General features: G+C 49.4%; 5 protein-coding genes across 7 annotated transcripts; 3 read left to right on the top strand and 2 right to left on the bottom strand.

Moving 5' to 3' along the window:
* Positions 1–128: 128 nt before the first annotated feature.
* On the bottom strand, positions 129–4,121 carry PV09_09628. Of its 2 annotated transcripts, XM_016363724.1 has the most exons (4): positions 1,620–4,121; positions 1,441–1,570; positions 462–1,387; positions 129–399 (listed from the first exon to the last, which is right to left on the bottom strand). In XM_016363724.1, the coding sequence occupies exons 1-3, from the start codon at positions 3,910–3,912 to the stop codon at positions 559–561; spliced, it is 3,252 nt and encodes a 1,083-aa protein (XP_016208451.1). In that variant the 5' UTR covers positions 3,913–4,121; the 3' UTR covers positions 129–399; positions 462–558. The 2 variants fall into 2 exon arrangements, with proteins under 2 accessions (XP_016208451.1, XP_016208450.1); XM_016363723.1 differs by having other exon boundaries at positions 129–1,387.
* A 3,455-nt stretch (positions 4,122–7,576) lies between these two features.
* On the bottom strand, positions 7,577–9,235 carry PV09_09627 (uncharacterized protein; the record flags this gene model as incomplete). Its single annotated transcript, XM_016363722.1, has 4 exons — positions 7,577–8,052; positions 8,120–8,761; positions 8,818–9,007; positions 9,059–9,235. The coding sequence occupies 3 exons, from the start codon at positions 9,233–9,235 to the stop codon at positions 8,307–8,309; spliced, it is 822 nt and encodes a 273-aa protein (XP_016208449.1). The 3' UTR covers positions 7,577–8,052; positions 8,120–8,306.
* Positions 9,236–9,283: 48 nt separating this feature from the next.
* PV09_09626 lies at positions 9,284–11,833 on the top strand. 2 transcript variants are annotated; one of them, XM_016363720.1, is made up of 4 exons: positions 9,284–10,660; positions 10,781–11,051; positions 11,101–11,458; positions 11,517–11,833. In XM_016363720.1, exons 1-4 carry the CDS (start codon positions 9,552–9,554, stop codon positions 11,771–11,773), a joined length of 1,995 nt encoding a protein of 664 aa, XP_016208447.1. In that variant the 5' UTR covers positions 9,284–9,551; the 3' UTR covers positions 11,774–11,833. The 2 variants fall into 2 exon arrangements, with proteins under 2 accessions (XP_016208447.1, XP_016208448.1); XM_016363721.1 differs by having other exon boundaries at positions 11,101–11,833.
* Positions 11,834–13,487: 1,654 nt separating this feature from the next.
* Positions 13,488–15,309, top strand: PV09_09625 (uncharacterized protein). Its single transcript, XM_016363719.1, has 4 exons — positions 13,488–13,819; positions 13,877–13,912; positions 13,970–14,831; positions 14,896–15,309. The coding sequence occupies exons 1-4, from the start codon at positions 13,672–13,674 to the stop codon at positions 15,017–15,019; spliced, it is 1,170 nt and encodes a 389-aa protein (XP_016208446.1). The 5' UTR covers positions 13,488–13,671; the 3' UTR covers positions 15,020–15,309.
* Positions 15,310–17,264: 1,955 nt separating this feature from the next.
* PV09_09624 (uncharacterized protein) lies at positions 17,265–21,581 on the top strand (the record flags this gene model as incomplete). Its single annotated transcript, XM_016363718.1, has 1 exon — positions 17,265–21,581. The coding sequence occupies one exon, from the start codon at positions 17,265–17,267 to the stop codon at positions 21,579–21,581; it is 4,317 nt and encodes a 1,438-aa protein (XP_016208445.1).
* Positions 21,582–22,476: the final 895 nt, after the last annotated feature.

Here is a 22,476-nt window from a genome sequence, read left to right as displayed (position 1 = left end):
CTATCCTTTCCCATCGACTCTGCCGTTTCTGAAGGGTCCCCCGTGGCGAGCGAATTAATGATAATGATACTTCTGCACTGGAGCACGCGGAGAAAGGTCCCTGGCTAACTATAGCCTGCGACCACTCGCACGAACGGAAAGGAGGACGGCACGGCGAGGAGCTGTGACGAGAAAAAAAGAAAAGGCGACATGTCAAGTTCACGCGCAAAATCTCTGGCTCAAGTGGAATAGTGGGGTTTCAGAGACGCCTGTCCAATTGCTCAGGCCAAACCTGTCAGACTGAGGCTTGGACTCGGTCGGATCTCTCATCGCATTGAGAAGGTTATCGGACATGGTAGGTGTCGAGGCGGTGAACAATGAGTATCAAGAAGGTAGATATCATGTGACTTAGCCTCGTTCCTAGTCAGATGTAGTCTAAGTTAACTTGTACTTTGAGGTCTGGGCCTAAGGAAAAAAAATACCTTATAGACAGGCGCCTCTGTATGCTCTGTTCGCAGGGGGCGCAAGCACTAAATAGCAAAGAGGGAGGGGTGTTTACAGCCCAGCAGCGTGTCAATATCACCAACCCTCAGGCTGACCAACCCCCCACTCGACGCCCTCGCCGACGATAGCGCCGCCTTCCATCCCGAATTCGTCGCCGTCGCCCAGCGTGCCGAGTCCGTAGCCCAACTTCTCCAGTTCTCTGGCGAAGAAATCCTGCTCCTCCTTCAGGATGCCCTTCTTGCTGCCCATTTGGTCGGGGTATCGCCTCAGATTGTGCCAATGCGTCAGCGCGCGAAGACTCTGCTCCATGGGCACGCTCTGCTCCACGTCGCCGTCGACGTCTGACCCGCTAAGCCAGTCGTCCCTCAAGTCAGGCCTTACATGAAGGTAGACGGCCGTGATGACGCGCATGTTTCCCTGGCGCCATTTGCGGCCACAATAAGGGACTTGATTCTTGAAGAGCTTCAGTGTGTAGAGGCGAAGCTCGCGCTGGGGAACCTTGAGCGACTTCTTGAGGTGGTTTGCGCTCTTGTATGTGATGAGCATGAGGTTTCGGTGCGCCTTGTCCTTGCAGATCTTCTGGAGAATGCGAAGGTAGTTGATGTTGGTGAAGAAGTTGCGCCAGGAGAAATTGGTGATGGGTTCTGCGGGAAGCTGAGTCGTTGGTATTCCGAGCTCATCGACTTCCGGTGGGAAGGTCGCTGGCAGTTGAACTTGCTGCTGTTCTTCGGATGATGAAGCGTCAGGCCGTTGTTGTGTCGATGACGAGGAACGCTCTCGTCTTATCACAGGTGGCGGAGCTGCTTCATCATCCGAAAGCTCATTGTCCGGTTGAGGTGGAGGGGAAACAACACCATCCTCTTCAAGGCCAATGCGGGAATGGGCCCGACAATAGCGGAAGAAGCTGACAAGAGACGTTAACGAAAAGACGACGAGGAAGCCACCCACTCGACTTACTTCCAATCCTCACTTTCACATCTGTAATTCACGACCCTTTCAATCTCCTGCGTCTGCAACAACTTGAGCACCATGGGAATGTAGTTTGCATCGACCAGTAGCTGAGTTAAATACTCGAACTTTAGCACATCTGCCACGCGTTAGCTCCATCGTTTCAGAGCGCTCGTTTCTATACTTACGCGACACCTTAAACCATTTCAAGAGGAGCAGCAGCAAGCCGGTGACGGCCTTGGCCGAAATCTCCTCCCCTCTCATCTTGTCAAGCTCGTCTTGACCTAGTTTCGCTATGTCTTGTTGTGGATCTAGATACGTCCCATTCGGCCTGTTCTCCGCCGTGCCATTTCCATTGTCTTGAAAAAGGAAACCGCCTTGGACACTCGCCTGGCCTGCTGCTTGTGTGATAAGTGAGGTGACGTTGCTCAAGATTGTCTTCATCATCACCATGACAATGGACTGCAGGTTAGGAAGGCCATTTTTATAAAACTCTTCAACGGTAGCAAGACGCTCTTCTACACTACCGTCAAACCTTTTCTTCGATGCAGCTTGTTGTGCAGACAACGACTCATCATTCTCATTATCGATTGGACGGACGTCTTCATCTTCGTCGGCACCAGTCCAACCGCGTTCGTACTTCATGAATTCGACACGCTCTTCCCATAGCTGCTTCAAGGCTCTCGTTGCTCTCATTCGCTTCGAGAAGAGCTCTGCTGCTTCCAGAATCGACGTAGGTACATCCGAGCCTTCCCATTTGCGACCAACAAGTGCATCCTGCAGCATCGTCGAGCCCTTGCCGCCAATTTCGTTGCTTGAGGCATCCAGAGGAGGATAGTTAAACGGGAGTAGATGAGGCGTTTGGTAATTTTGTTTCTTTCCGCCTTTACCTAATGCAGGGGATGGAGGAGGAGATGGTGCAGGTGTTGCTATATGAACAGGCTGGTGAAGAATGGAGGTTCCGTGTTGAGCCGGCTCCACAGGCATAGAAGATACCTGAGGCTTTGTTGGATTTACTCTGAGTGGTGGCAATATGCTCCTTTGATCCGGTTCGAGGGGGAAGTATGAAGGTGGAGGGTTATAGGCTGGATATTTGGAACTGATCTCCTGTCTGAATGTGTGATAATCGAGTGGCGATGCGGTGATGAGGGGCCCTTTGGAATCATCATGCACTTCTTCAACCTTGAAGCTTTCTTTCACTCTACTTAACTCCTCTAGACCGCCAAAGCAGACCAGCACGGACTTCCATGTCAGAAGGAGAAGCTTTGGGGATAGGCCGCGTTCAGAGCTATGCTGCAGTTCACCGGAGATCGAGGGATCCCATCGAATTTTGTTGATGATATCTGCCAGGAAGACAAGCAAGTTCGGTGCTAAACACAACACCTCGGATCGCAAGGCGAGCTTCTCCGAATCCGGTTCTGCCGTCCGTGCAACCTCAAGGCACACGTATAGAATAGTCAATGCGCACCAGGTCTCTCTCCTCTCCAGTTCGAGCTTTGTGGCATTAACCTCCGCTTTGCCCAGCTCCGGCACACATTCGCGAAGGCATGCAGCCCGAACGGCATCGTAGATAGTCTGCAGAGCACCGTCGATATTGAACAGCGTCTTCGTATTTGTCTTAAGCCAGCTAAGCTGGAGACCAGACTTGCTGAACTGCTCAGCAACAGCCTCGTCCCTTCGCTTCTCTGCCTCGGACTTTTCAGCAGTCGTTTCCGAGCTGCTCTCTGGTAGATTGGCCACCTCGCCCTGTTGGCTTAGCAAGCTTGAAGCCTCTTCCAGAGTCAATACCGTCGTTTCCAGGCCAGCAGTTTCATACCAGCATCCGAGAACAATGTAGACAAGCGCCTCCAGCTGTTCCAGTCTCTTCTCTGTATCAGGGTTTTTGATGCCATCCAATAGTCTCTGTATGAATTGCCGTCTCCGCTCTTCTGAGGTCTTGGTCCAGTCCAACGGGGACTCGTCCTCGCCGGTAAAAGCCCAATTGTTGAAGACTCCCCACTCAGTTGCGAAACACGATTGAGCCCGGAGTATGTTCGCGCGTTCTGGTGTCGTGTATGCAAACCACTCCTCTATTTCTTCAGGCAACGTTGCAGCATCTTTGTACACAAATGCGTACGGCGTGGGCTCTACTTTGGGCATCTCCTTCACCAAAGTCCGCAGTTGCATTAAGGATAGCGAGTCCGTTGGTTGCGGTGGCGGATCCGTGGTGGGTGGCGGGGGCGCAGGAGGCGGTTGAGAAGGAGCAGGCACCGACCCGTCTCTCCGGAGAGCTGGGCGCGCAGGTACATTGTTGCGCTCACGCTGTACGGTCTGTGGCGCATCAACCAAGCCCAGTCGTTGTTCCTCGACAGTGTCAAGCGGTGTGTGGGATAGAGTGTCTTCGTTGACAGGGTCGACGTAATCGCTTGAGGTAAGGATCATATCAAGGTCGGCAGCGAGCTCCTGGAGCCGCTGCGTGGACTCATCACCGAAAGTCTCCATCGCGGCAACGGAAAATATAAAGAGACCTAGTTCTGCAACCGCGTCGAAGCATGTTCAAGCACACCAGACTGGCGGGTTCGAGCTTCTAGCAAGGCATTTCCGAAAGGATTACCTCTTGCTCATCGACGTCCAGGCGTGTAAGAGAAACAAGGCGGCTGTGGAAATGCTAGATGGCGTGGAGCGACAGCATGTTTCGCGACCAGCAAGGTGTAGAGCGACGTCTGTATTCCGTATGGGCCATGTGCAGGGACTTTCAGACTCTCTCCCCCACCCACTCGCCGGAGCTGCGGCCGTTCTTCCCGTTCTGGCGACATCACTTCTGCCGCGCTCCATCTCTCCTCACAGGTCTCAGGGGCAAGAACCAGATATTGTGCGGTCACAACTCGCATCAGACGGATGTATCTTGTGAAACAGCAATGGGACGATCGATGTCGTCACATCCATCACCTACGTAGCAGTTTTGGATCAAGCCCGCGATATGACACCACAATCTATTTCACGACGTGTCCATACTCCATCAGGATTGAGTGACAAAATTGACTGCACAGACTCAAAGATCTGTTTGTGATCCAGACTTGAAGCTGTAGAAATTTCCGAATTAGAGAGGACAGATGAAGATGATGTGGTTTGAACAATGTTTACCAGCCTATTTCATCGTCGTGATCGCTACGATGCTTGACGAGGCTTCTTACGGATATTACGCGACTCATTTCTTTCTTCTGTATTTGTTTGACCCGTCGTCACCGATGCTCTAGCTTTTCTGATGCTACACGGAACCTTTCACTATTCCTCGCCCTTCATAGCTGTTACCTTGGTGACCTTTTCATATATCCCCAGAGCATGAACGGGGGTTCTTGGCTGGCGTTGTGTGTGTGTGTACACATCATTTAGCTTAAATGGTGTCTGAATAGTACACTTCGTGTCTTACCTCCGAGGCTGAGTTATCACCACTGGGGGCACTGTGGGTGCCACCACTTGTTGAAGCATCTTTTGTGGATGAAGAGGTATGATTCCTGCTGCGCTGACACCACTTGGGATATGCTCTCAGCATGTCGCTTGTGCGATCAGAAAAAAAAGGTACCTGTGTATGCGTTGAGCAAATCGCGTCGTTGATCACTAGCTAGATGTAGGAACACGCGTTGATCCAAAAACCCTCGAGATACACTTGGATCTTACAACTCGATGACGGACCGACAGCGACAAGGCCATCTCGCCGCTTGCGGTTTGCAGACAACCAAGCCTTGCACTACCATCATCTCGTTGCCGTGAGCATCTGAATTGCTTTTGAGCATTCCGTCTCAGTCCCACATTCGACTTTCAGAGCGAATGTGATGGCTTCGGCGGCGACAACTCGAGACTGCAATCTGTGAGTGCTGGCCGCTCTGCACAACGTATTTGCAGCACTCTTCAAGCGACGAGGAACATCAGGTCTCTGGAGGCAAGACGAATCGAAAGCAGAACAACTCGCACGTCGTGCGCGAGGAGGGAAGCGAGGGACTGATCGCGGCCAAGAGGGAACAGAGCCGGTCTGGGCCGGAAGGCGGTATGTCTGCAAAGCGGCAACTGGCATCACATTGGTCGACGGTCGAAATTGCAGACTCTGCAAGTTGTTGGTGTTGGTTTGGCGACACGGCGTGGAGGACTTGCTGGCGCTGGCGCTGGCGCGGAAGGCGCAGTCCAGCAGCAGCGGGACTCCAGGCTCGATGGCCGATTCAGGCAAGAACCAAGACGCTCCAAGAATCTTGGGATCTCGCCCCAGCACCCTCATTCGGCAGTCGCGTTCAGGTGGAATCAATCCCATCGCCGGCCGAACCTTCCACGCCTTCGCCGACGGCCAATGCCCAAGTGCCCGTGCCGTAGCTCGACGTCGCACTCGCTCCTCGAACGCGGCCGGCATCGACGTCTGCCACCGCCGCGTGGAAGAACCCTCCGCATGCCCGCCTCGTCGCCCGCGAACAGAAGGCCAAATCCGATGCTTGCTTGGGCCCTTGAGATGCTGTTGCCGACCCATTGTTCTCTCGACTTGCTCAGAGTTTCATTGCAACTGTCTTGGCCTACGGAGCAATTCCACATCAGGAACGCGACCACTCATCGTTATCGGCCATCTCCTTCCCGCATGGTACCCTTCCTATCTCCAGGGCCGGGCTTTGGTATCGATCTTGCTTTGTGGACACTGTATATGCTGATCTTCAGCCGGCTCCGTCGCAAATGCTTGTTTCCTGCCTCTTAATGTTCCTTCATTTGGTCAAACCCGCCTATCATGTCCGTCGAGGACGAAACGCTTGCTTGCCTCCACAACCGCACTACCTCTGGTTTGGCGCCGGCAATTGAGCATTTCTGGCTGGTGAACATCATCTATCGACTCGGCCTTCACGTCTTCACCACTCAAAATGCAAACAGGCCTGCTGTTATACTTGCTTTGGCAGTTGGTTCGAGTCTTAGCTGTCCTAGCGGTCAGCCGCGTGAAACCTCGAGGCCGACGTTCTCGGCTTGCAACTACGCAGTGCCTTGTCGAAGTAGAGAACCTAGTTGGACGTATATAAAGAGCAAGTATCCGTTCTCAACATCAGGACCGCTGAACTTTGCGTCTGCGTTTACGTCTCCATAGCTCTGTTGCTTTGCCATTCATTTCCCTCTTCTTTCTCTATAATTACACTCGTTTCATACCGACAGAATGATATTCGCTACCTCCGCTGCGTTGACCCTTTTGTTCTCCTTGACTCTTGCGCTTCCCACATCAGAGCCTGTCTTCCGCTGTGGAAACGAGCTCATCGATGCTCCGCCATCCCTTCAGGAGTCTCACAGCAGACTTGCCAGTGTTCCTACATCTCCAATCCCATCCAATCGCCGTGCGGCTGCCAATGCAACAGTCATTCCAACGTACTTCCATGTAGTCACGTCCTGTAACAAGGCTGGTACGATTTCAAACTCAACCATCAGAGAGCAGGTCGAAGTCATGAACAGAGGCTACGGGGACACGGGGTTTCAGTTCGAGCTCGTGAGCGTGGACTACACCACCAACGATAAATGGGCCACCATTGACATCGAGACGGACGATGCTCAAATCAGCGCCATGAAGCGCAAGCTGCGACGAGGAAAGTACAGCGAATTGAACGTCTACTTTCTCTCCGACCTGGCCAACAGCATCCTTGGCATGTGCGAGTTTCCCACGAGTGAGATCGACGCCGACGACCCATCTTCCTACGCGTTCGACGGCTGCTTGGTTCACGGCGGCTCGCTTCCTGGAGCGCCGGATTTCCCGGGCAAGTTCGACTTGGGCTATACCGCCGTTCACGAGGTCGGCCACTGGTTCGGCCTGTATCACGTCTTTCAGGATGGCTCCTGCGATCACGACGGCGACAAAATCGCCGACACTCCATTCCAATCCTCTGCAACCTCGGGCTGCCCGACCAACAAGGACAGCTGTCCAAACTCGCCTGGAAAGGATTCCGTGCACAACTTTATGGATTACAGCGATGACAAGTGCTACTCTGAATTCACACAGGGCCAGATCGAACGTATACAAGAACTGTGGGTTGAGTTGAGGGAGGGAAAATAAGCGCAACTTCGACATCCTCATAGAGAAGGATTGTGCTCTTTCGCCGGCTTCTTTTGCCGTTGCATCTGCATGAATAGCACCATGACATACCGATCCAGCATGGAGAAATCTGTGGAACTTTGTATTATATCTTTTCTCGCACACAAATTTCTCTTCAGTGCCAGTTAGATTGACGAGATCCTGCTTGTTGCCCTCATTTCCAAAATCTTCTCTCAGTTGCTTGCAAGAATCCGCGGCTTCGCAAAGGAGCATGCATATCACTGTGGCTTTAGCCATGAAAAGAACGAGAATGCTGTATACATGCATGAATGCCACCGCATTGTACCGAAATCGCTGACGGCGCAATAGCAGTGAAGGCTTACTTGCCCATCGGGCAGATTTAGATGCTAGCAGTTAGGACTTATCATGCGGCTAATCATAGTACCATCGTCTCATCACGAGACCAAGAACGAATTCAAATATCCTAGAAAAAGGCGTAGGCTTGACCTTTCACACACGCAGATTGTATTTTGTCAGGAGAGAGGAGCTTGTGCATGGTGGAGAGAGATTTAGGACATGTAAAGCAAGGCTCATGAAGTTCACTGCACGGACGTCAGAAAGAACTTTTTCGACTACTCATACAGCTCGTCGCTGGATGTCACCACTTACTTCTGCACAAGCGACGCGGAGTGCTTCATAGATTGACGTCAACCCCCATGCTGTCGACATTTGTACGCCTCAAGGGTGCTCGTGGCGGTATGTAGTGCCCCTTCTGTGATCAAGCGTTGTCTGTAGTATATCCAGCTCTTGGCTGCGCTTAGGGTGCTGGAGTCACAGCCAGGTCATGTGTTCAAAGTCATCCACGCTTTTTTGCAGACGCAATTCTCCTTCTCTTACGCCTCTCCTCCCATCGCGCCCAGCCAGCGTCCATTAGATCTTCAGTCACAACCAGGTCACGCACTCGCAGACTCCTTGCCAGCTGCGTCTCGAGGAGCCACTCAAGCCAACCTGTTTTCCGCAGAACTGTTGTCGCTATGAACCAACCAATCGCGATGAGAGTCCCAGCTGTACAGCCAGCGATGACTTGCCTCGGAGTATGATAGTTGAGATATACGCGGCTAGCCGACACTGCTGCCGCTGACAGCAGTGATGCTATTGAAAGCAGTACTCTGTGCGTGAAAGGAAATGGTGTATGCGTGTGGGTCGGGTGCGGCTGATGCCGAATGAGAAGGAAGAGACTGAAGTAGATTGAAAAGAACGCCACGAACTGGGCATGAGAGGACGGCATGCCATATCCCTTACCGTATATTTCTACCCAGTATTAGCACTTGGTATGGATGGCAAAACTATGGAGGGATCCTTATTACGTTTAGGGCGTTCTTCCTTGATGATTCTCTTCAGGATCCAATTAAGCGCCTCGCAGCCAATCTGGCCCGCGAACATGAGAAATATCTCAGCTTCTCGTGAACTCCATATGAGCGAAGCATAGACGATACATAGGCCTTGAGGCACAAGAGCAAGCCATGCGCAGAGGAAAGATATTCGATCCGCTGGATCCTGTTGACGCAATCAGACCACTATCAGGAGAATTGCAAGGCCAGTACAAACATAGTAGACATGAGTCAAAGAGAAGGAAGTAAGTGGCCTACCGTCGTCCATCGTCATGTCAGTCGGGACAGTTACCGTATACAAAGTACTCGGTGTCTGCGCATCTGTCGCTTCAACCCGGCTTGCGGAGCTGTTCTTGTGGCGCTGCTGACTATTCCGCTTTGAGACATCGACCATTGATGACCCGAGAACTAACATAAATTGTGCTTTGAACGAAAAGGACAGTAGCTTTCCTTTGCCACTTGAAAGCGACATATAAATTTGCCGTTTTTCCCATTTTTTTTCCAGATACCAACTGCGTGGAGGGGATGGCTGTAGCCAGTCCTTCGTAACAATTCTCCGTCTCTGCCGTTTCTGTTTCCGCTTTGGCAAAGCAGTTTCTGTCTCCAGAGCAATTTCCTAACACGTTCCGAGCGTTTGTTGCTTCAAAGCAGAGCCTGGCCATAAAATACAGTGCAGAAGTGGCGTCGAGCATCTTTCAGCTCTTTCCGACATGGACGATGGTGCGGATGAACGCGAGGAAGAGCTGTCTTCTTTGACGGCCATTTTTCCAGAGATTCAGATCGATGCCAATGACAAGTACACCTTCACGATCGACATCCCTGTCACACCAGCTGACAAAGTCGTTGTTAAATTCGACCCCCGTGATTCGGGGATCCAAATTTCACATCTTCCCTCGCTCAAGGTGAAAATGACTTTGCCAGAGGGTTATCCTTCACAAAGGGCGCCCGTCGTTCAGCTTGGCTGCAACCCCCCATGGCTACCACGAGATAAGTTGGATGAGCTGTGTAATGAGGCGTCAGTACTTTGGAATCAATATGGCCAATCCCAAATGGCTTTCGATTACATCGACTCCCTCCAGCAGGCCGCTGAGCGAGCTTTTGATCTGACATCTGGAAATGGCCATACTTTGGATCTGGACCCTTCCATGCGCAAAGATATAATTCAAGCAAATCAAGAAGCCGCTAAGATGTCTTTCAATGCAGAAACCTTCGACTGTGGCGTATGCTTAGATCCAAAGAAAGGCAAGGACTGCCACAAGCTTCACAAATGCGGTCATGTGTTCTGCATAGATTGTCTTCGAAGTGCCTACGATGCAGCGATAGCCGAGGGAGATGTATCTAGGGTCAAGTGTCTCTTCCCCGATTGTGGCGTAGAAAGAGATGCTACCACGAAACGGGCGACCAAGGCTGCGCCGACTCTTGGACCAGATGAGCTGCTAGAGATCCCGATTGCGCTCGCCGCCGTCGAACGATACGTCAAGCTCAAGCGAAAAAAGCGCTTCGAATCCTTTCCCAAGACAGTGTACTGTCCTCGGAAATGGTGTCAGGGCATTGCTAGGTCTACTCGATACCCGAAGAAGGATGTGACCACTATGACCGCGGCTGACCTTGAACCTGAAAACATTCTCAGCGAGAAGGACGCCGAACCGAAAGATTTGAAAAATAACGAAGACCGCCTCAGGATTTGCGAGGATTGTGATCTCGCGTTTTGCAGGGTCTGTCTGGCAACTTGGCATGGAGACTACGTGCTCCGCTGCTGGCCGAGAACTGCGGACGAGTTGACGGAGGAGGAAAAGGCGTCATACAGCTATCTTCTCAAGTATGTCCTATCTCGCTGTGCTCGTTTTCCAACAGCAGTTAGAATGGGTGCTATCCTCATGGCCAAAATCGGACTTTCCGTATCCTCTTTCTCAAACACACTGGCTGACTTCTTGTACAGACATACATCGCCGTGTCCATCATGCGACTTTGCCATTCAGAAATCGATGGGTTGCAATCATATCACGTGCTTCAATTGCCGAAGTCATTTTTGCTACTTGTGCTCAGCATGGTTGGACCCAGGGAATCCATATGAACACTTCAATAAAAAAGGAACGCCTTGTTATCAGCGACTTTGGGATATGGAAGGCGGCGACGATGCCGACGGTAATGTGCAATTTTTGGGTGTTCGAGGAGCTGAAATGGCGGCGGCAGCCTTTGCTGAAGAACAGGCAGGGACCTGATGTACTCTACAATGTCCGTATGCTGACTGTTCGCTAGCATGCTGAAAATCCACTGGAAGGACGTGTGGAAGTTGTAGCGGCACAGCAAGCAGTGCAGAATCTCAATTTGAATGAAGGCGCCGCTCTAGCTGCGGCAGCAGATGCTGTGCCCGAAGTCAATCCAGAGGCATGGGAGGCTGATGTAGATGACTGGGATGACTGGGAACCACAACCTGCGCATTGGCGCAATAACGCCTTTGAGGCTCGACCGGCTGGTCAACCTCGCCAGCAGCGATTGCCGACCTTAGGGGACCGCTTTCGCGGACATCGCGAGGGACCTGGTAGAGGCCAGGTGCGTAATGTTGTTCGCAACAGACGTGCAATCGCAAGGCACGCTGCAGAAGATGTGAGAGATGGTGCGGAATTTGAACAACTCGAGCCCGGAGTAGAACACGAGAACTGATTCATCTCAAGTGCCACGCCTGAGAGACGGAGTCATCGTCGCACGTGAAGTTGCGCAACAGCGAGCTCGCAACGAAGGAGAAGCTCGGCAACTGGCAGCCGGGTTGCAACGTTTCTTGCAAATGGCTGCTGAGGATCGCGAGGATGAATGGGATAGTGATGAGCTTGAAGGAGATGATGATCTATGGGCCATCCCTGATGCCCCAGCTAGGGAGCAATTACCGGGTATGCCGCCGGTACGAATGCCCTTTCTTGTACAGAGACGATAGCGAGCGTCCGCTTTTGCATATACGCAATTTTATACCCATGTCAACCGCTTTTTCATTTATCCCGTCTTACTTCAGCTCTGTTCTTCTCCCTAGTAGACGTCAGGATGGAATCGAAGATGACCATAAACGTTTCCCTACAAGCTAGCTCTCTGGACATTACTAGAATACACGAGGTTCAGTATAACCCGTCAGGTATCTGCCGCTGTTCCTTTGGGCTGTGCAGAGATGCACATCTCAGCCCACCTCGTAGCGAACCTCGCAAAGTCCAAAAGAGTATCACTAAATCCATCTGTACCCCCCAGCTTTGTGACTACAATCTCGTAAAAAGGCTCCATATTCTTGGTTAACAACACAGGAAGCCTTTGTCTTTTCAAGTTCCTAGTATCCAGTAAACCCATCGTAGGTGCACCATCTAAAGTCTCCCTGCGGATGTGCTGTGGTCGATTGGAAAACACAATGCACTGTGTCCGATCGTCGTTTGTTATTGCATCAAAGCGCAAGCGAATTAGACGCTTATGGCGGCCCTTGAGCCAAACGAGATTCGGGTAGCGAGAGAAGGGGCAGGTGAACTTTGGAAGCCAGTCTTCCGGCAGGCAGAGGAGATGGATTGGGGGTCCGAATTCGTGAACCAAGCTGAGGTCTGACTTGGAAGGAAAATGCTGTGTATATATAGTCAACGACTTCAGCGTGCCTTTTCGCGAAGACTTTGCTGAAGATCTGGTTCCCGGATCCACGCGTTGGGTCGAGCTGGTGGCCGATAACATTTCAAACTGGTCCTGGTCGGCATGTGGATGTTCAGCTGCTTCTCGTTCTCGGTTGTCACTGAGGCGTCGTTCTAACCGCAGCTGAAGATTCGTTTCCGACTGCTCCAGTAAATCTGTAGGACGGTTGCTTTGCCTCTTTCCGTCTTCGCCGATGTTAGTGATATGTGATAAGCGCAGAACCGTGCGGACTTGCTATTCATGTTCTTGATTTCATTACTGTCATCGACGCATCAAACTCCGACTTCTCAAGGTCCACTTGCAATTTTGAATTTTTACGGAGATTCAACGAAGTTGGCGCAAGTGTCTTCGGTGGTTGTTTTGTACGATGTTTATGGAGAGAACACTTGCTCCTGACTCTCGAATGCAACTCTCGAATCAAGAGTGCACCAGGGCAATGTAACAGGCAATCCATAAAATCAAACCTGATATTTCACGGCTACTTTGAAATGATTCACTGTCAAAACTGAGATTCACTGAAACCATGTAGAGTGATTACTGTCATAACAACACATCCAGGCTCCTCGCGTGCACTAATGCCACCTGAGTAACAGCTTTGGATAACCAAGATAAGTCGTGAACCGCGCCATTTTTTGACCAAAGCAGAAGCAGACTTGGCATCGTCATCTGATGAAGGGTGATTGAAGCTCATAACTTGTTTTGCTCACGCCATTCAGTTGGAGGCTTGACGAGAAAAAACAGCAGAAGTGGAATGCTCTATCGATTAGAATTTTAAGCGGGACTACAGATCAGGCTGATGTGTCGGCGCGTGAAGTCCAGAGCGCAAGCAGAGGGCCACGCTCATGAGTAGGTCTCTAGATGGAGGAAATAGCAGTTACGAGCAGCAGCGTCGGCGGACTCGAGGCAGGACTCCAAATAAGGCCTAGCGCTGTCGGACTGTGCATGTGGCCGTGGGCTGGCTGGACACGACCTCCCTCGCTCCTCGGCTCAATCGCCAGCACAAACGCGACTCTTCCCCAGCTTCCCCAAACTGCTCCCCGTACCCGCCGTCATCAAACCTTCCCCATGCGCTCTCTCCCTTTCTCGCTCCTTTGCTGATTTCTTTTCTCTCTTCCGGTCTTCAATTCTTTCTTCGTAATTCTGCCCACTTCGCTCTGGCAGTCTGTCCATCAGAGGATGCTGGACACGTACCAGCAAAAGGCGTCGCTTGCCTTATCAGCGCCACCGAGATGGCTCTCGGCATATAGCGACTTCATCATCAAGAATGCGAGCGCGGTCAGCCAGATCGAGAGTGCGCTCAGGAGTCTCACGTATATTATACCCGGTATGTTACACCCAGACTATGCATGCAGCACGCTGACGTCAATTGAACGCTATACAGGTCGATTCAGGGACGCGGAGATAGCAAGTGAAACTGGCATGTACTCGTCCTACAGTGGCCTGCGAATCAACAAAGCTGACTGATTATACTTAGTGCACTCCTCGGTGCAATTGCTATCACTGTATCATGATTCCCTTCTCGCCCAAGCCCTGGCCAGATTACCCGGTCCCAAGCCGCATCCGTCGCCGCACAACAGATACACTCGATTTTGGACGCAGAAATCGCCGACGTACAAGCGATTAGCCTTGTTGATTCAAATGATCCAATATACCCAACTGCTGTGGGAAATGGTCGCCAAGCGACGAAGCGATAGAGCCCGGTGGCGCGTAGTCGTTGGCCTCGAAATGGTCAAGGCAATATGTCGTCTTCTCCTTCTTCGGCTGACGAATTCACGGCCGCTACTCAGTCCACCGCTTCCAGAACGAGAGGTAGATCCGTCAAAGCTTGAGGAGAAAGCTAGCGAGACGGCATCCTCTATCTTCGACGACAGCGGCACTGCTTTGCCTGGCGAAGCTGCTGGCACTTCTAGCGACTCTGACACTTCCTGGACCATGCCTCGCACTGGTCTTTCTCTTCCTTCCCTCCCCGATTCATCGGATATCTCCTCGTATCTTCTCTCTAAAGTCATGACCGCGGATGATGTCAAACCTCCAAAGGCACTTCTCCATCGGGTTCGCGGTATGGGTGAGCTTGCCGAGGTAATGTATATCATTCGGCCGGTCATCTATGCGCTAGCCATGCAACATTGGAGCAAAGACAAGAATAGTTGGAGGCCATGGTTGTTGGGAGTGAGCATCGAGTACGGCGCAAGACAGCTCGCGAAGAGGGATTTTCAGGAGCGGGTGGCCGGAGGTCTGAGGGGCCTGACTGGCCTGGAAAGAGCTGAGCTCAAAAAGAGAGGCTGGGCATTGACTTGGTGGATAATGAGGGGAGCATTCTATGAGAGCTTCACGAAGTGGGTGCCCTCGCCAGCAACCCTTTTTGGCCTTACAAGAAATTGTTTTGCTAACATGACATAGGACTTGGATTCACTCCGTAACAAGCAAACTCAAGAACAAACCTCTGCTAGACCTGGTTGCTGGTGTCATCGAAGACTACGAGTTCCTATGGAACGAATACTATTTCTCCACTGCGACTCTTTGAGATAGTCGCTGCAGGCTAAGTCAAAGCATTGCTTGTGGATGGAGCAAAAGCACGTTAAAGCTTTACCATCTGTTATCTCTATAATCTTTGTGACGGACAAGACCTTGTTGGAATTGTAAAATAAATACCGTTGATGGCGCTCGCTTTGCATACGCTGAGCTGTCGTATACACGAAGGGAAATCTTGTTAGGCTCTAGTGTTCTAATAGATGATGAAGATATGAAGTTCTGGAATCCTGAATATGAGTCTATCGAAGTGTCCGTGCTCCTGAGGTCAAAAAAGCTAACACAGAAGTGTATTGACCGCATTTTTTTTTAGAATTGATAAATCAAGACTGAGGAAGAGAAAGAGAAGCAAAAGAAAGCGAGGCAACGTACTGGACACTGACGCAATTCTAGCGTCCTTGAACATCTTATATTTCATGCTATTGAGTTTCAAAGGTGGTCGGTATTGTTGAGTTGGTGACTCATTTCGTGTGTTACTGAGAACGTTCCAATGTTCTTTGCGTATTCTCCTAATTTTGGCACATGTGATGAGGCCTTGGGAGGGTTATATAATGACACCACTTCAGGATAGACTCCAACACACCTTGAATTTGCTTGCCTCGAAGCTGAGTGCTTGGAATAGATACGCATTTTGCTCCCCCAGATTCTGTAAGGGGCTCGAAAGTATGAATATCTGTGATGTGCCCGGGGAATGTATCATCACCAGTATACCAATTCCACATTCACATGAATATGCCACTAAGGCCTTAAATTGTAGCATCAGAAGGATAAATTATGGTGCTTGAGTGTCCCCTAGGATACAATGTACGTTCCCTGAAAATAACTTGGTCAAATGAAAACAGATCTGCTGGTCAGCCGCCCAAGTATAGTGTTTTCGCTGCTGCTCTGTAAACATCCGAGGCTGATGTTTACTGAATTTTTATTAGGCTTGAACCAACAACACAGTTTCTGAAATCCGACCATTTGAAACACACATAGGGAATCTATCTAAATCTATCTATATGAGTGGGGGGATTTTCATTCTGCACACCGCTGGACAATTAGAAACCGTGAATATCTAGAACAAGATAGTTTACGTTTCATTATTTATTGGAATTGCATCTATTTTAAAGCGCGATCAAAGACTCGATCAGCTGAATTATCCACCTCACAAATACATGGAAAAGCATGGGATTGCAGGGGCTTTGGTTTGCAATCATGGCAGGCTTGCACTCTATGTGATCTTAATTCTGGCCATCATATCTAAAAGCCAAATGCCTAAAATTGTCGATCCTAACCAATATAAGCCGAAAAACAGGATAAAGCCGTGAAAAAATTCTGCTCACAAGGGATACATATATGAAAGCTTAGAGCGTAACTGATAGTACTTTCATCCTACTTTACAGCAAAATAGCCCCGCAATGTCCGCGCACAGGATGAAACTATGATTTGATTGAACTGCTTAATTCTATACAGTTTCAAGATTTTTGTTTTTTGTCACATGGCTCTGTTCGGCGGGAGAAAACATCGCCCAGAGCTGTCAAATTTCGTGAAAAAAGGCGATGTCATCCAGCCTGGAACGTTCCACTTTGTCTTCTTAATACAGCGAGTTTAGAAACTGTCTGGACATCTTCCTACAGTATGGCAAACATGGCTGACCGACGCTTACTCGTTCATTCTGCTTTTCCATCGCAATCTTCAGTCGGCGGTAGTGGCCTGTCGTTTTGGCTTGAGGTACTGTAAGCCGCAGCCAACTTCGAAAAATTGGCGCGGCTAATTAGTACTGAGAATATTCTGTATGGAAAAGGCCCACCTTACTGCTATTTTATAGTGAGTCTTTTCATGGTCATTGTCATGTTCATCTTTCACTAACTTAAATACCTTGCAGACTCATTGCATTTACTATACTACATAATGTGATGCTGTAAAGTGCAGCTAACTTCAGACATAGCATATAGCCTGAAATCATTCTGGGCAAATGAGGTCGAAACCTCGTCTGATGTGTCAAAGCCATGCTGCATCCAAGGCATTCCTTTGAGATTTTGAAAGATGCCACGTCGGCCTTATTTTCACTTTGCCCGATAAGTTTACTGTAGCAAAGCCTGTTGGGCCGACAAGCACGATCCTGGCACAACCCCGCACAGCTCTCTATCTGGCGTTCATATAGCCCAGAGCTCGTCTATTCAAGAATTCTTTTTTGAAACTTCGCATTGAACTGCTTATCTATTGATCTAAATATATCACTATACCTTGCAATAGCCATGAGACTTCTCTATTTTGATGCGTCTGGAAATCTGAAATATAGAGTGTTCACCCGCGAAATACCGCCATATGCTATTTTGTCCCACACATGGGATCCCAAGGGCCACGCTGTTGAATTCACTTATGAAGACCTTATGAAAAATACTGGTAGAGATAAGGTTGGCTTTTCCAAGATCGTGTTTTGTGGCCAGCAAGCAGCCCGCGACAATTTGGAGTACTTCTGGGTCGACACATGCTGCATTAATAAGTGGAATCTCAGCGAGCTATCTACTGAGATCAATTCCATGTTCCGATACTACCAGAATGCAGCTAAATGCTATACACTCCTATCGGATATCTCAAAACCCGCATGTCTATACAAGAATGGACTATCGGTATCTTTACAGAAGGCCAAAATGTCACTCTATAAAAGCAAATGGTTTACACGTGGCTGGACACTGCAAGAGCTCATAGCTCCGGCTTCAGTGGGGTTTTTTTCTTCAACGTATGAGTGGCTTGGGGACAAAACCTCTTTGGAGAAGGTCATTCATGAAGTCACCAAGATTCCAGTTGATGCTTTACGCGGACGTCCACTAAAAGAATTTAGCATCAACGAACGAATTGCATGGGCAGATAACCGCAAAACAACAGAGGAAGAAGATATTGCTTACTGTCTCCTTGGAATAGTTGGTGTTACAATACCGCTGATGTATGGAGAAGGAAAGGTGGAGGCAATGAGGAGGCTGTGGTTGGAAATTGAATCAACAGGTTCAACTCCATTTATTGTGCCATTTGACAGGAATCACCGGTTTACTGGCCGTGAATCTGAACTCGCCAGGTTGCAGAAAGCTCTCTTCATTGAGGGCCAGACAACAAAAATTGCAATCACAGGAATGGGTGGAATTGGAAAAACACAGTTGGCGCTTGAACTGGCCTATAGAATAAGACAAATATATCAGGACTGCTTGGTACTATGGATACCAGCTGCTAGTATGGAGAGTATTCAGCAGGGATATATGCAGATTGCTCAGCGACTTCAAATTCCTGGATGGAATGATGAGAAGCTGGATACCAAGCAACTTGTGAAAAGTCATCTAAGTGAAAAGAGTACAGGAAAGTGGCTTCTCATATTCGATAGCGCGGATGATGATAGCATATGGGCTACTAAAGTATCTGGTGTTGGTGGCTTAATCAATAACCTGCCAAAATCTGAAAGAGGATGTGTTATCTTTACAACACGTAACAAGAAAACGGTTGATAGGTTAGCTCCAGGGATCATCATGGAGATGTCAGAGATGGATACTGAGATAGCTCTAATTATGCTTAAAAGATCCTTGCCCAACCAGGATTTAGCTAATCAGCAGCAGGAAATCGATCTTTTGTTGGAAGAGCTTGCGTTCTTCCCCCTAGCCATTATATTGGCATCAGCCTATATTAAAATTCATAATTTGCCTATTAGGAATTATCGAGCACTATTAAGGTCACAAGATAAAGAGATGGTTGAATCTATCAGTCAAGAATTGAAGGACGAATGGCAAGCTTATGAAAGAACACGCCCTTTGATCGCACCTTGGCTCATTTCCTTTAACCAAATCCGGAAAAGGAACGAGTTCGCGGCTAGATATTTGTTATTCATGGCTTGCATAAAAGATACTGATATCCCAGTTTCTATACTGCCCAGGGGTCCAACATATATAGTTGAGAAAGACGCTTTAAAAATACTTTCAGATTATTCATTAATTATCAGACGGCCAGCTGGATCAGCATTAGATATACATCAACTTGTGAATTTGGCAACATTGAGCTGGCTTCAGAAGCATCGCTTACTAAGTCAGTGGGTTGAAACGTCTATAGCTCAACTTAATGATGTATTTCCAGAAGCTGACTATTGGAACCAAAGTACATGGCGAAGACTTTTGCCACATGCTATGCAAGTACTGAACATCGGATATATAGAGGAAAAAAATACCTCCAAGATGGACCTTATGCAAAGGTGTGCCATAAGCCTATATGGCGATGGACAATGGAAAAAGGCTGAAGAGCTGTTTCTGCAAGTTTACACGAAAAAGCGGATGCTTGAGGAGGAGCATCCAGACACTCTGACCAGCATGGCTAATCTGGCGTCGACATACAGAAACCAAGGGCGGTGGAAAGAGGCCGAAAATCTGGAAGTGCAAGTCACGGACATAAGAAAGAGGGTGCTTGGAAGGGAACATCCAGACACTCTGACCAGCATGGCTAATCTGGCATCGACATACAGAAACCAAGGGCGGTGGAAAGAGGCAGAAGAACTAGAATTGAAAGTCAGGGATATAAGTTTCAGCGTGCTAGGGAAAGAACATCCAGACACACTCACGAGCATGGCCAACCTGGCGTCAACATACCGAAATCAAGGGCGGTGGAAGGAGGCCGAAGAGCTGGAAATGCAAGTCAAGAATATGAGAGAGAGGATACTGGGAGAGGAGCATCCAGACACGCTGACCAGCATGGTCAACCTGGCGTCGACATTGTGGAATCAAGGGCGGTGGAAGGAGGCCGAAGAGCTGGAAGTCAAAGTGAGAAATATGAGCTTGAGAGTGCTAGGAGACGAGCATCCGGACACACTGATGGTCACGGCAAATCTCGCATCCACATACAGCAATCAAGGGCGGTGGAAGGAGGCAGAAGAGCTGGAAATGCAAATCATGAACACGAGAAAGAGACTACTGGGAGAGGAGCATCCAGACACGCTGACCAGCGTGGTTAACCTGGCGTCGACGTATTGGAAACTAGGGCGATGGAAGGAGGCCGAAGAGCTGGAAGTGCAAGTCTTAGACTCGAGTTTTAGAGTGCTAGGAGAGGAGCATCCGGACACACTGACCATCATGGCTAATTTGGCGTCGACATACAGAAACCAAGGGCGGTGGAAAGAGGCAGAAGAACTAGGATTGAAAGTCAGGGATATAAGTTTCAGGGTGCTAGGGGAAGAACATCCAGACACGCTCACAAGTATGGCCAACCTGGCGTCAATATACCGGAATCAAGGGCGGTGGGAAGAGGCTGAAACTCTGGAAGTGCTCGTCAAAGACACAAGCTCAAGAGTGCTAGGAGAGGAGCATCCAGACACACTGACGAGCATAACCAATTTGGCCAAGAAATTCCGGAATCAGGGGCGGTGTGAGGAGGCTGAGGAGCTGGAAGTGCACGTCATTAACACCAGAAAGAGAGTGCTTGGAGATGAACATCCAGACACGCTGGCCAGTATGGCCAATTTGGCGTCAACATACAGTAATCAAGGGCGGTGGAAGGAGGCCGAAGAGCTGGAAGTACACGTCAAGGATGTAAGGAAGAGGGTGCTAGGAGAGGAGCATCCAGACACGCTTACCAGCTTGGCTAATCTGGCGTTGACATATAGCAATCAGGGACGGTGGAAGGACGCTGAAGAGTTAGAAATGCATGTCATGAACACAAGAAAGAGGGTGCTAGGAGAGGATCATCCAGACACGCTGACCATCATGGCCAACCTGGCGTCGACATACAGCAATCAGGGGAGGTGGAAAGAGGCCGAAAAGCTGGAAATGCAGGTCAAGGACGCGAGAAAGAGGGTACTAGGAGACGAGCATCCAGACACGTTAACCAGCATGGCCAATCTGGCATCGACATACAGCGATCAAGGACGGTGGAAGGAAGCCGAAGAACTGGAAATGCAAGTCTTAAATACGAGTTTGAGGGTGCTTGGAGAGGAGCATCCAGACACGCTGACCAGCATGGCCAACCTAGCGTCAACGTTCAGCAATCAAGGGCGGTGGAAGGAGGCCGAAGAGCTGGAAACTCAAGTCAAGGACGCGAGGAAGAGGGTACTAGGAGTGGACCATCCGGACACGCTGACCAGCATGGCCAACTTAGCATCAACGTACAACAATCAAGGACGGTGGAAAGATGCAGAAGTGCTGGAAGTGCAAGTCTTAGACACTAGTTTGCAGGTACTAGGAGAGGAGCATCCAGACACGCTGACCAGCATGGCCAATCTTGCAACGACATATATGAATCAAGGACGGTTGAAGGAGGCCGAAAAGCTACTTGTTCAAGTCATGGACACGAGAAAGAGTGTTCTAGGAAAAAAGCATCCTTCAACCCTGACAAGCATGGCCAACCTAGCAGCCGTATGGAAAAGTCAAGATCGATACAATGATGCTCTGCAATTAATGAACCAATGTCTCAAACTCCAGCTAAAAGTTTTAGGCAATGCTCATCCTCGCACACTGTCCACAATAATGACCTTATTTGAATGGAGCGGTATAGATTTGGATTCCTTAACTCAAATGGCCGGAGACAGTTCTGCTTTCGATGTGGAATAGTTCGATACTGGTTACCAATCTGAACAAAGCTAGAATTTTATTCTAAATTTGACCCGAGTCAATGTCAGATCGCCTTTTGACTTCCTATGGACAATCTTTAACATAAGTAAATTCCCTAAAAAGGCACCACCGAAGCGAAAGCGCGTCGGTGTGATCAATGAGTCTGGGCCTATTGATTAGATTGATTACTGTATCTGAAGCTCTCTGCCCATTGTCCTCTCATATCTCCTCCTCTTACCTCGCCTATTTGGCAATCTCTGATATTAAACAGGTGATACACACTCATTCAGCATATACACCGAGACGTCAGTATTATTGTGCATACTTGGCGTTGTTGCTCGAGTTCACTCCTGTCTGGGCGCGTCGCCCGTATCACGAACCGTTGGATGCTGTCAGAAAGCGGTTTATAGACCTTTTCAAGGATGTCCTTTCCCTTTCGGTCGGTTCCTTCCGTGCCTGCACGTGCATATTCCAGGCGATCTACGTTGGTTCTATGGATTGCAGATGTTGTTGCCATTGTGACAAATACGAAAAAGCGACGACATCCGCTGCGGGATAACCTGCACGTCAGTGGAGCAAAGAGGAGTAAGACAGTTCAGCTTGGTTTCTCACATTCACACAAAATGGGACAAATAAAAAAGCGACGCCAGTGTGCTGATTGGGTGGATCTAATTGGATAGATCCATTCGGATTTATCCAATAAGCCACAATCCAAATTGGGCGGTGGATTTGGATAATCCATCCGGATGATCCAATTATATAGTGGTGGCTTAATGCTTAGGCCAATTGTGAGCATATCTGCCACCTCTCATCACATATGCCAAACTTGCCTTATCACACCGCATTTCATCATGTCATCATTGTGCTATGCTCTTGCTCATAATAAGCCCGTCCT

The sequence above is a fragment of the Verruconis gallopava genome (genome assembly GCF_000836295.1).
Source record: "Verruconis gallopava strain CBS 43764 unplaced genomic scaffold supercont1.101, whole genome shotgun sequence".
Taxonomy (NCBI): domain Eukaryota; kingdom Fungi; phylum Ascomycota; class Dothideomycetes; order Venturiales; family Sympoventuriaceae; genus Verruconis; species Verruconis gallopava.
Note: the sequence above shows the minus strand (reverse complement) of the source record. Positions and strands in the feature narration are given on the sequence as shown.

Bases quoted from the DNA above. Each gene is read 5' to 3' on its own strand.
- PV09_09625 (XM_016363719.1), top strand. From the start codon at position 13,672: ATGCTGGACACGTACCAGCAAAAGGCGTCGCTTGCCTTATCAGCGCCA. The intron at 13,820-13,876 runs GTATGTTACACC...AACGCTATACAG, and splicing joins TCTCACGTATATTATACCCG to GTCGATTCAGGGACGCGGAG. The intron at 13,913-13,969 runs GCATGTACTCGT...GATTATACTTAG, and splicing joins GGAGATAGCAAGTGAAACTG to TGCACTCCTCGGTGCAATTG.
- PV09_09628 (XM_016363723.1), bottom strand. From the start codon at position 3,912: ATGGAGACTTTCGGTGATGAGTCCACGCAGCGGCTCCAGGAGCTCGCT. The intron at 1,571-1,619 runs GTAAGTATAGAA...AACGCGTGGCAG, and splicing joins GAAATGGTTTAAGGTGTCGC to ATGTGCTAAAGTTCGAGTAT. The intron at 1,388-1,440 runs GTAAGTCGAGTG...GTCTCTTGTCAG, and splicing joins TGTGAAAGTGAGGATTGGAA to CTTCTTCCGCTATTGTCGGG.
- PV09_09626 (XM_016363720.1), top strand. From the start codon at position 9,552: ATGGACGATGGTGCGGATGAACGCGAGGAAGAGCTGTCTTCTTTGACG. The intron at 10,661-10,780 runs GTATGTCCTATC...CTTCTTGTACAG, and splicing joins TCATACAGCTATCTTCTCAA to ACATACATCGCCGTGTCCAT. The intron at 11,052-11,100 runs GCAGGGACCTGA...ACTGTTCGCTAG, and splicing joins CAGCCTTTGCTGAAGAACAG to CATGCTGAAAATCCACTGGA.